General features: G+C 37.5%; 1 protein-coding gene across 3 annotated transcripts in view; it reads left to right on the top strand.

Annotated features, from left to right (window-relative positions):
- Positions 1 to 12,619, top strand: part of DARS2 (aspartyl-tRNA synthetase 2, mitochondrial) — a 44,374-nt gene that overhangs the window by 27,339 nt on the left and 4,416 nt on the right. For 2 of the 3 annotated variants that reach the window (XM_072648584.1, XM_072648583.1), the window contains 2 exons: positions 1,435 to 1,497; positions 10,358 to 10,510. In XM_072648584.1, the coding sequence (XP_072504685.1) occupies positions 1,435 to 1,497; positions 10,358 to 10,510 (216 nt within the window). Of the gene's footprint in view, positions 1 to 1,434; positions 1,498 to 10,357; positions 10,511 to 11,634; positions 11,750 to 12,619 lie in introns of those variants that run through there. The other variant, XM_072648585.1, reaches the window with a different exon arrangement.

Genomic DNA, 12,619 nt, shown 5'->3' with positions numbered 1-12,619 from the left:
ATTTCCTTATCAATCTTTTATCATATATCAAAATAGTATTTTTAAAACCTAACAAAGTGACACAAGATGACGTATTTTTTTATTTTTAAGACTAATTGGTCGAAAATTTTTGATAAGCTAAAGGCCCCTTAGGAACAGTTAACTCATTTTAGATATGATCAGTTAATTTGATATTCATTGATAGATAATGTACGTTTGCTCTAGATTAGCAACAGAGCTGTCTTATTGAAATCCTAGCTCAAAGAAGTCATGTTTCTTGGAAGAATTAACATCAGCAAAAGTATCTTAATTGTGGAACATCAGAATTCATGACTATTGGCCCTGTTTGAAGATAATATGTATATTAGGCAGAAAAGGAGGGTGAATTGGGGTAGGTAAAAGCAGAAGCAGAACAATTTTGAGGATTGACAGACTTAAAGGAGAGATAAAGAGAGTGGGAGATAAAAGGGGAAAATGGGATGGAGGGAAATACGCAGTAATCATAACTGTGAAAAAAATTTTTACTGCACAGTCCCCTGAGAAGACCCTATTTCTCAAATATATAGAGAACTGAGTCAAATTTATAAAAACTAAGAGCCATTCCTCAATTGATAAATGGTGAAAGGATATGAATAGCAGTTTTCAGACAAAGTAATCAGAACTATAAATATATGAAAAAGTGGTCTAAATCAGTATTGATTCAAGAAATGCAAATTAAAACAACTGAGCTACCTCCCTACACCTATATGACAGAAAAGGAAAATGACAAATGTGGAGTGGATGTAGGAAAATTGAGACCTTAATGTACTATTGGTGAAATTGTATACTGATTCAACTATTCTGAAGAACAATTTGGAACTATGCCCAGAGGACTATAAAATTTTGCATGTACCGTTTGACCCAGCAATACCACTTCTTGCTCTGTATCCCAGAGAAACCATAAAAATGGGAAAAGGACCCAGATGTACTACTAATAAGTCTATATCCCAAAGAGACTAAAAAAAAAAAAAAAAAAAGAGGACCTATATATTCAAAAATATTTATAGCAGATCTTTTTGTGGTGGCAAAGAATTGGAAATTGAGGGGATGCCCATCAATTGGGGAATGACTAAACAAGTTGTGCTATATGATTGTGATGGAATTCTATTGTGCTTTGAGAAATGACAAATAGGATGCTCTCAGAAGAAACCTGGGAAAATTTATGTGAACTGATGCAAAGTGAAGTGAGCAGAACCAGAACAATGTACACATTAACAGCAATATCATATGATGATCAACTGTAAAATAAAATTCTGAGTAATTATCATTCAGCAGCAGAAACTAGTTTTATTGAATTCCTGCACTGTAAAATGGCAGTGAGCCTCATATCTCATTTAACGTATCTTATACAAAGGCCATAAGTTTGTGAAACCATAAGTCATACTGAGAGCTCTACCTCTTCATTTTGTTTTTCAGAAATATTTGCAAAGTAAAGATTTTGAGGCCATTAAGAAATTTGCCGTTAGCAATTTTAATCAGGTAAGAAGGGAATATGTCTGCTGTGTGAAGGGCTTTTTTACTTCCTTTTCATGATCTAGAACTTTTAATGAGGGTCATCTTGCTGTCATAGGAAAAGCACTGAACTTAGAACCAGAAGAGCTGGGCCCAGGTTCCAGGTCTCTTACTTTTGAGCTGCAAGTCATTCAGTCTCTCTAAGCCTTATTGTCTCTAAAACTAGTGTTAGAGACACACTTGAGGTATCAAGGAAATTTATTACAGCAGAGTACAGAGGAATTGAACACTTTGGCCAAAGCAGACCCCCAACCTCTTTTCAAGAGGAGGGAGCTGAAGCAAGATGAATACAGAAGCGATATGAGCTATATACTTTTAGTTCAAGACAGATCCCACCAGGAGACGGATTGGTCCATTCTCCATTAGATCACCATCTTCTCTACATTCCCATTGGGTAATCTCCCTTAGTATAATCCCCCCTCCCAAACATGCTCCAGCATAGGACCCATGATCAGAAAATGGAGGGATAATTTTATGTGAGGTGTGTCTGCTTATATGCATGAGGTTCATTAAGCAAGTGCAGTGAAGTAAAGCCTTCCCCAGGTAACTCCAGGTCATTTTCTTGGCCAGTTCCAGCTAGCTGTAGATTTGGTTCTTTATCAAGAATTTTGCATGGAATGTCAGGGGCAGATCCAAGATGGTGGAGTGACAGCAAGTACTCACCTAAGCGCTAAGACAGAGTCTTTCAGATACCTCTAAAAAGAGAATCTAAACAAATTTTAGAATGGCACAATCCAATAGGAGACAGAATATGGCAGATTTCCAGCCCAGGACTGCCTGGAAGTTCAACAGGAATGACCTGTTGCATGGGGCTGGAGGAGTGCACAATGCACAGACTGTACCAGTGCAGACCCTGCATAGCAAAGCCAAGCAGGAACTACCTGGAGATCTGAAGCAGTGCAGGTTCTCAAGCACATCAGTCTAGGATGGAAGTCCAGTGGAACTGAGTGAGAGAGAAGTGCAGAACTCCAGGTTACAGCAACAACTGCTCCTGAGGATATCAGCCTGCAAATTAAATGTCAGTCACCTACTTGAACTTCTAGGAGACAAGATAGTGGAGTGATCTGTAAATGCTATCCCCCTCCCCTTGTTGACCTTGAAAAACCCAGAGAATATTTCCCTAGGAAAAATCCTGGACTATTACTGGGATCAGCCGAAGGGGTAAACAGTCTCTTAACCTGTAAGGCTAGGAAAATGACAAAGAGGGGGAGGTCCCTCTTGCTGTGATTGAAGGGGACCAGTAGTGCAGGACTGGAGCTGTCCCAGATAGCCCCACCTCAGTGAACTGGGAGGAGATCCTGAGCCCCAGCAGGGTGGAGCCCATAAGCACCAACACCAGGACCCAAGGCGTGCCTAAGCACAGCCAGGGGAATCAGGAAGACACCATTGCAGAGAGGGTTCACCAACCACTGAGCCTACCTGTGCTCCAGCTCAGAAGAGAAGACCTCCTGAGGCCAGACCACCCCTCCCCCACACTTCACACAGTGAACTCCAGGGTAACTGTGGGGAAACTCAGAAAGACTTCAACTGCCCTCTGCTTTGGCACATCAGCCACCTCAACACCAGGGAAGCTGCAGCATTTTAGCTTCTAGCTGAAAGAACCAGAGCCCACAGTACACAAAGCCTCAAGTTCCAAGCACAAGAACCATGGGACAAAGCTCCCTGTGCCCCTGCAGCAGAGATCCACTTTAAAAGATAGGAAAAAGGCAATCATCATGAGCAGGAAGCAAACTAGAAAAGAAAAGACCATAGAATCTTACTGTGAGGACAAAGATCAAAACACAAATACCAAAGAGGTCAGCATTGAGACTGTACTCCCATCTGAAACTTCAGAAGGGAATATGAATAGGGTCTCAAGCCCAAAGAGCACTCTTGAAAAAGCTCAAGAAGGATTTTAAAAGCCAAATTAGAGAAATAGAAGAAAAACTGACCAATGGTTTTAAAAATATGAAAAAGAGAATAGTTCCTTAAAAAGGAAAATTGGACAAATGGAAAAGGAAGTGCAAAACCTAACTGGGAAAACAGGACAAATGGAAGAGGAAGTGCAAAACCTAACTGGAGAAAATAACTCCTTAAGAGGAACAACTGGACACATGGAAAAGGAGACGTAAAAGTTAACTGAAGAAAACAATTTGATAAAAATTAGAATTGGGCAAGTAGAAGCTAATGACTCTATGAGACATCAAGAATCAGCCAAACAGAATCTAAAGTATGAAAAAAATAGAAGAAAATGTAAAATATTTCATTGGAAAAATAATTGACCTGGAAAATAGATACAGGAAAGAAAATCTAAGAATTATTGGTCTACCAGAAACTCATGATGAAAAAAAGAGCCTGGACAATATCATCCAAGAAATCATCAAGGAAAACTGCCCAAAGGTCCTAGATCCAGAGGGGAAAATAGTCATCAAAAGAATCCACCATTCACCTCCTGAAAGGGATCACAAACTAAAAACACCAAGCAATATCGTTGCCAAATTGTAGAACTATCAAATGAAGGAGAAAGTACTGCAAGCAGCCAGAAAGAAACAATTCAAATATCAAGGAACTACAGTCAAGATCACACAGGACCTTGCAGCTTCTACATTAAAATATCAGAGGGTCAGGAATATGATATTCTGTAAGGCAGAGGAGCTGGGACTACAACCAAGGATCAGTTGCCCAGCAAAACTGAGCATAATATTTCAAGTAAGGAGATGGACATTCAGTGAAGTAAGGGATTTCCAGACCTTCCTGATGAAAGGCCAGCGCTCAATAGACAATTCAATCTTCAAATACAAGTCTCAGGAGAGGCATAAAATGGTAAACGGGGGGAAAAACTTGTTATTCAATATGGGCAAACTGTTTACTTTCCTATTAGGGAAGATGATACTTATTAATCTTGAGAATTGTATATTTATTATGATATTTAAAAGAGATATACATAGAGGGAGTGGGTATACATTAAATGAAGTGATGACAAAAAATATGATTTAAGGGTGTGAAGGGATTGTAACAGGAGATGTGAAAAAGAGGCAGAAAAAGGTAAATTACATCACAGGAAGAGGCACAAAAACATTACAGTATAGGGAAAGAGGGGAGGGAGATGAACGCTGTTTGAGATTTACTCTCTTCTGATTTGGTTCAAGGAGGGAACAACAAACTCAGTTATGTACAGAAATCTAACTAGCTCTATAGGCAGTAGGAGGGGAAAGGGGAAAGAAAAAGGAGGGGAGGCTGAAAGGGAGGGAAGAAGTAAGGAAAAAGGAGGGGATTAAAGAGGAGGGGGGCTGAAAGAAGGGAGGGAAGACTGAGAGAGGCGGTAATCAAAAATTAAAACTATTGTGGAGGGGATGGAGAAGGGAGAACTAAAAGCATAAATGGAGAAAGAGAATGGAGGGAAAGACAGATAGTAATCATAAATGTGAATGGGATGAACTCTCCCATAAAATGGAGATGGATAGCAGAAAGGATGAAAAACCATAATCCAACAATATGTTGTTTACAAGAAACACATTTGAAACAGGGAATGAAGCAATATCATTATTAAGCATATATGCACCAAGTGGTATAGCATCCAGATTCTTAGAAGAGAAGTTAATGGAGTTACAGGAAGAAATAGATAGCAAAACTATACTAGTGGGGGACCTCAACCTCCCCCTCTCTCAACTTGGTAAAATTTAACCTCAAAATAAAAAAGAAAGAAGTTAAGAAGGTGAATAAAACTCTAGATAATGTAGATATGATAGATCTCTGGAGAAAATTGAATGGGGATAGAAAGGAATATATCTTTTTTCTCAGTAGTACATGGCACATATGCAAAAATTGACTATATACTAATACATAAAAACTTCACAATCCAGTGCAGAAAGGCAGAGATAGTCAATGCATCCTTGTCAGATTATAATGCAATAAAAATTATAGGTAATGAAAGGCGATGGAAAGATGGACCAAAAATAAATTGAAAACTAAATAATCTAATCCAAGAGAATGAGTGGGTTAAACAACAAATCATAGAAACAATCAACAACTTCATTCAAGAGAATGACAATAATGAGACAACTTACCAAAAATTATGGGATACTGCAAAAGCAGTTCTTAGGGGAAGTTTTATATCATTGAACACCTACATGAATAAAATAGAGAAAGAGGAGATAAGTGAATTGGGCATGCAACTGAAAAATCTAGAAAAAGAACAAATTGAAAATCCCCAAGTAAATACCAAATTAGAAATACTGAAAACCAAAGGAGAGATTAATAAAATTAAAATTAAGAAAACTATTGAACTAATAAATGAAACTAGGACTTGGTTTTATGAAAAAACCAATGAAATTGATAAACCTTTGGTCAATTTGATTTAAAAAAAGAAAACCAAATCACCAATATCAAAAATTAAAAAGGGTGAACTCAGCTCCAATGAGAAGGAAATTAAAACAGTAATTAGAAATTACTTTACCCAACTGTATGCCCATAACTGACAATCTAAGTGAGATAGATGAATATTTTTAAAAATATAAATTGCTCAGATTAACAGAAGAGGAAGTTGAATACTTAAATAACCCCATCTCAGAAAAAAGAAAATGAACAAACCATCAATGAATGCCCTAGGAAAACAATCTCCCAGGGCCAGATGAATTTACAAGTGAATTCTATCATACATGTAAAGAACAGTTAATTCTAATACTGTATAGACTATTTGGGAAAATTGGTGAAGAAGTCCTACCAAATCCTTTTTATGATACAAATATGGTTCTGATACCTAAACCAGAAAGAGCCAAAACAGAAAGACAATTGTAGACCAATTTCTCTAATGAATATAGATGCAAAAATTTTAAATAAGATATTAGCAAAAAGAATACAGCAACTTATCATGAGAATAATATATTATGACCAGGTAGGATTTATACCAGGAATGCAGGGCTGGTTCAACATTAGGAAAACTATCAGCATTATTAATCATATCAACAACAAAACTAGCAGAAACCATATGATTATCTCAATAGGTGCAGAAAAAGCTTTTGAGAAAATACAACACCCGTTCCTATTGAAAACACTGGAGAGCTTAGGAATAAATGGAGCCTTCCATAAAATAATAAGCAGTATCTATCTAAAACTATTAGCAGGCATTATATGTAATGGGGATAAGCCAGATGCATTTCCAATAAGATCAGGGGTGAAACAAGGATGTCCATTATCACCACTGTTATTCAATATGGTACTAGAAATGTTAGCTTTAGCGATAAGATAAGAAAAAGAAATTGAAGGAATTAGAATAGGCAAAGAAACTAAGTTATCACTCTTTGCAGATGATATACTTAGAAAATCTCAGAGAATCAAGTAAAAAACTACTTGAAATAATAAACAACTTTGGCAAAGTTGCAGATTACAAAATATACCCACATAAATCATGTGCATTTCTATATATTACTAACAAAGCCCAATAGCATAGAAAGAGGAATCCCATTTAAAGCTACAGTAGACACTATAAAATATCTGGGAGTCTACCTGCCAAAACCCAGGGACTATATGAACACAATTACAAAACACTTTTCTCACAAATAAAGTCAGATCTAAGTAGTGAAAAAACATCAGTTGCTTGTGGGTAGACCGAGCTAATACAATAAAAATAACAATTCTACCTAAATTAATTTACTTATTCAGTGCCATACCAATGAAACTACCAGATAATTATTTTCTAGAGCTAGAAAAAATAATGCCAGAATTCATCTGGAAGAACAAAAGGTCCAGAATATCAAGGGAATTAATGAAAAGAAATGCTAGGGAAGATGGCCTAGACCTTCCAGATCTCAAATTGTATTATAAAGCAGCAATCATCAAAACAACTTTGTCCTGGCTAAGAAATAGAGGGGTAGGCCAGTGGAATAGGTTAGATACTCAAGACACAATAGTCAGTGAATAAAGCAATCTACTGTTTGATAAACCCAAGGACCCCAGCATCTGGGACAAGAACTCACTGTTTGACGAAAACTGTATAACGGTGTGGTGGAAATGAGCATAGACCAATGCCTAACACCATATACAAGAATAAAGTCCAAATGGTTACATGATCTCAGTAAAAAGATTGATACTATAAACAAATTAGTGTATATGTAGGCTTTATGAAGAACGAAGAAATTTTTGACCAAGAGATAGAGAACATTATGAAGTGCAAAATGGATAATTTTGATTACATTACATTGAAAAGTTTTTGCACAAACAAACTCAATGCAACTAAGATTAGGAAGGAGGCAGAAAACTGGAAAAGAATTTTAGCAACCAATGTCTGTGATAAAGGCCTCATTTCTAAAAATATATAAAGAACTGAGTCAAGATAGACGTAAAGTTTGTAGCTAGTGATCTCTTTCTCTAGGAGAAAATGTGTTCAGGGTGGCAATCTAGGAAGCCAAGTTGCTTCTTAAGTCAAATAAGAACGGTCACTAACAGTTATATAGCACGTTAAGGTTAGCAAAATGCTTTAACATATTAACTTATTTGAGCCTCATGACAACCCTAGGAGACAGGTGTTATTATTATCCCCTTTTCACAGATGAGGAAATTGAGATAAACAGAGGTTGTACAAGAATACAAGTCATTCCCCTATTGATAAATGGTCAAAGGATATGAACAGGCAGTTTTCAGAGGAAGAAATTAATACTATCTATAGTCATATGAAAAAATGCTCTAAATCACTATTGATTTGAGAGATGCAAATCAAAACAACTCTCAGGTACCACATCACACCTATCAGATTGGCTAACATAATAAAACAGGAAGATGATAAATATTGGAGAAGATGTGGGAGAGTTGGAACACTGATTCATTGTTGGTGGAACTTTCAGCTGATCTAACCATTCTAGAGAGCAATTTGGAACTATGCCCAAAGGGCTACCAAAATATGCATACCCTTTGACCCAGCAATATTGTTTCTAGGACTGTATCCCAAAGAGATCATAAAAATGGGAAAGGGTCCACATGTACAAAAGTATTTATAGCAGCTCTCTTTGTGGTAGCCAAGAAATCAAGGGGATGCCCATCAATTAGGGAATGGTTGAACTTGTTGTGGTATATGAATGTAATGGAATACTATTGTACTATAAGAAATGATGAAGAAGACTTCAGAGAGACCTGGAAGGACTTACATGAACTGATGCTGAGTGAAAGGAGCAGAACCAGGAGATTATTGTACACAGTAACAACCACAGTGTGTGAGGAATTTTTCTGTTAAATTTAGCCCTTGACAGCAGTGCAAGGACCTAAAAAATTTCCAATGGACTCTTGAGGCAAATTGCCTTCCACATCCAGGGAAAGAACTATGGAACTGGATCACAGAATTAAACAGAATATTTTCTCTTGTGTTTTGTTTTGGTTTGATTTTTCTCATGGTTTCTCCCATTCATTTCAATTCTTCCATGCAACATGACTAAGGTGAAAATGTATTTAGTAAGTATGTGTAGAACCTGTATAAGATTGCGTGCCTATCTCAGAGAGGGAGGGGGAGGAAAACTAAGATTTATGGAAGTGATTGTAGAAAACTGAAAACAAATTAATAAAAATTAAAAAAAAAAGAACTTTGTAATTTTCTGAAGGCCAGTGTCTCCTGATTGGTGGAGTCCACCTGTGGTCTGCTGGCCTTCTTATTTGACTTATTCTCAATGACTTCATCTACTATTAACTTCAGTGGAAACTTAACTTTTTGCTGTCTCTCATACTAGGATGATAATATTTGGACCATCTGCCCCAGAGTTGTTGAGACAAAAGTGTAAGGCCTGTATGGGGCCAGCTAGGTGACATAATGGATAGAATGCCAGGCCTGAAGGCAGGAAGACTCATCTTTCTTCAAACATTGCCTAGCTATGTGACCCTGGGAAAATCACTTAGCCCTATTTAGTTCAGTTTCCTTATCTGAGCTTGAGAAGGAAATGTTAAACCACTCCAGTATCTTTGCCAAGAAAACCTCAAATGGGGTCATGAAAAGTTGGACACGACTGGAAAACAATTGAACAGCAACAAAAAGGACTATATAATATGAACCATTGTTATTACTTAACTAAAATTCACTTGAGCTATTAAGCCATATTTAATACAAAAAGTTTTGTCATTTTAGGGAATCCTGTTTCTTTTGCCTTGCCAGGCAATGCTTTTCATGTCTTTTCACATCATTCTTAGGTTTTGATGATTTAAAAATCAACCCTTGTATTCTTTACTGTCAAGACTTGAGTTGAAATTCTGCCTCAGACACTTATTATGGGACCCTAAATTAAGTCACTTAACCTCTGTTTATCTCAATTTCCTTATCTGTGAAAAGGGGATAATAATAACACCTGTGTCCTAGGGTTGTCATGAGGCTCAAATAAGTTAATATGTTAAGGCATTTTGCAAACCTTAACGTGCTATATAAATGTTAGCGACTGTTCTTATTTGACTTAAGAAATAACTTGGCTTCCTAGATTGCCACCCTGAACACATTTTCTCCTAGAGAAAGGGATCTCTAACTACAACCTTTATGTCTATTTTCCTCATCTCTCTTAGACTGTGCCTGCATCAAGGGTATCTTATGAAAGTATGATGAGGGAACAGACACTTTTCAAAGACCATCTTCTCCAGGAGACCACATTTTCACAGTTGAGTGAAAGATAGAGACATTACCGTCCAGCTCTGTTTGTATTTTGTTGGAGAGTCAAACACATACTTGACCACTCTTCTCCATTAAAGTGTCTCTAGTAACCTGATTGATAAAATGAGAAAAAACATAAATTAAACAGAAAACAATTTCTTGTTCAACCGAAGCCATTTACCAAATTTGTTGAGTGGTATTTAGAAGGTAAATGTGACTTTTTCTTCACTGTAGGAGGTTTCACCCTTATTTCTGAAAACCAGTGAAAGCAGGAAGTCTCCACTTACCAAGCTCTTAAAGGAAGAGGAAAAATCAGCCCTGGTCAGTCTAATGAAAGCCCAGGAGGAAGATGTGCTTCTCTTAACAGCTGGAGAGTACAAGAAGGTGGTAAGGAAGAGTACCCATATTTGCACATGCCCAACTCCCAGCAGAGGCTTTTCTTGAAGAGACAGTTATGTATGTCTGATCTGTCCTGAACCCAGGAGCCCATGGCAGGATTTATAGCAAGGACTCCTGCTTCCATTCTTTGTAGCACACATTAGAAATTGAGTAGCGTTTCCATAAGATGGTGACCCAGTGAATGAGTGCTTATGTGTTTGAACATACTTTGTTAATCCCAACATCTCTGTGGAAAATATGGAAATGTTTACTCCAACTTTTTAAATATATTTCATGATGTATCTGAAGAAAAACATCCTTGAGTTTTCTTTGTCAGTAAAATATAACCTTTAGCCTTCTGCATTTTTACACATATTTTAAATCTCTTTAAATATTAATGATTGAAAAAAGCATTTTTAAGAACTTATTATGTGCCAGGCAGCTATGTGGCTCACATAGAGCCCTGGGCCTGACCTGAGTTTAAAACCAGCCTCAGACACTTACTAGCTGTGTGAATCTGGGCACGTCACTTAACCTCCATTTACATTAATCCATTGGAAAAGGAAATAGTAAACCACTTCACTATCTTTACCAAGAAAACCCTGTGGACAGCATTGGTATGCTATGGTCCACAGAGTCACAAAGGCACGACTGAACAAAACAGATGTGCCAAGCACTGTCCTAAGCATTAGGGATGGCTACATACAGAAAAAAATAACCTGTTTTGTTGTTCTGTTGTCTGGGACTTCACATTTGGGAGAAACAACCTCTAACAGTTTAGTTGCTGAAGAGATGGAAAGACCCAAAACTTCTCAAAGTTCCTTGGAGTGGGTGGCAGGGCCCAAAGTTCCTTGGGTTCACAAGTGTGTCAGCTGAGTTTAGAGTTCAGCAGATGCTCAGGCTTCTGGTCCTCCATCTCAGCAGAAGGTTAGCAGCCAGGCAAAGGGGGGAAAAATGTGGAGAGTGGGTTGCTGGATGGCTAGAGGAAAGAGAGAGCAGGCTAGTGACAGGAAGTATAGGATTTCTCTTGCTAGTGTGTAGGATCTCTCTTATAGTAACCGTCAGCATTTTTATGACGTTCATTCTTCTAATCTAATAAAAAGCATTTTTACTGTTTATTATCTTTTACACAGAGCCCTGAAGTACAACTTGAAAGCCATATGTAACCCATAATCTCTCATAATAGCAATAATGTGGAGAAGACTGAACAACTACAGATTTTTATTGCTAATGAATTCATTTAAAAGATGTGGTTGTATGGTCTTTTTGTTTTGTTTTCAGTATGAAAATCCTATTTCAATACGATAGCCAAGTAGTGGCATGAGCCAAAGAAAATGGCTTTATTTTGCTTGGTTTAATTCCTCCTGAACCTTCCTTGAAAGAAATCTAGAAATCAGGCTTTTAAAGAATATAATCAGCTTTTTAAACATTCCAAAAAGATGAGGGGGTGGGAGGAGGGTTTTCTCAAAGATATCACATGTGGTTGTAAAATCACAGAATCTTGTATTTGGAGAAGACTTTGGAGATGGCCTAGTCCAACCTATACCTGTGTAGGAGCTTCTTCCATATATAGGTGTCAGTATACTGTAGCCAGGGACCAACTCTAGCCTACCAGCCAACTTTTGTACAGTTTGAGCGAAGATTATAACTGTATTTAAATATAACTGTATTTACATTGTACGTTGTATTTTAAAATGTAAAAACCATTCTTAGGTCACTAGCCTGGCAGTGCACTAAATGTGGCCCACAGATTGCAGTTTACCAATCCCTGCTCTCTAAGATCTGCAGTATTGGTCATTCAGCCTTAGCTAAAGGAGATCATACGACCTCCATTAGCTGACTAGCCTACTACTTTAGAGCTTTGATTGCTAGGGAGGTTTTCCTTAGCTCACCCCAAAAAGTGCCCTTCTGCACCTTCTTAGCTCTTGCCTGTGAGGCCAAGTACAAGAACAAACCAAATCCAATCCCTCTTAGACAACAGCCCTTTGGAAACAACCATCCTCCCCTCCGCTCCCCATGTTCTGGAGACTAAGGACCCAAGTGCTGCAGTACATTGTTTCTAAGTTATTATTCCTGTGGGGTTTTTTTTCCTCTTGTACATGCTCTTATTTATAACCA

This window comes from Notamacropus eugenii, chromosome 2 (assembly GCF_028372415.1).
Source record: "Notamacropus eugenii isolate mMacEug1 chromosome 2, mMacEug1.pri_v2, whole genome shotgun sequence".
NCBI classification, from domain to species: domain Eukaryota; kingdom Metazoa; phylum Chordata; class Mammalia; order Diprotodontia; family Macropodidae; genus Notamacropus; species Notamacropus eugenii.
Note: the sequence above shows the minus strand (reverse complement) of the source record. Positions and strands in the feature narration are given on the sequence as shown.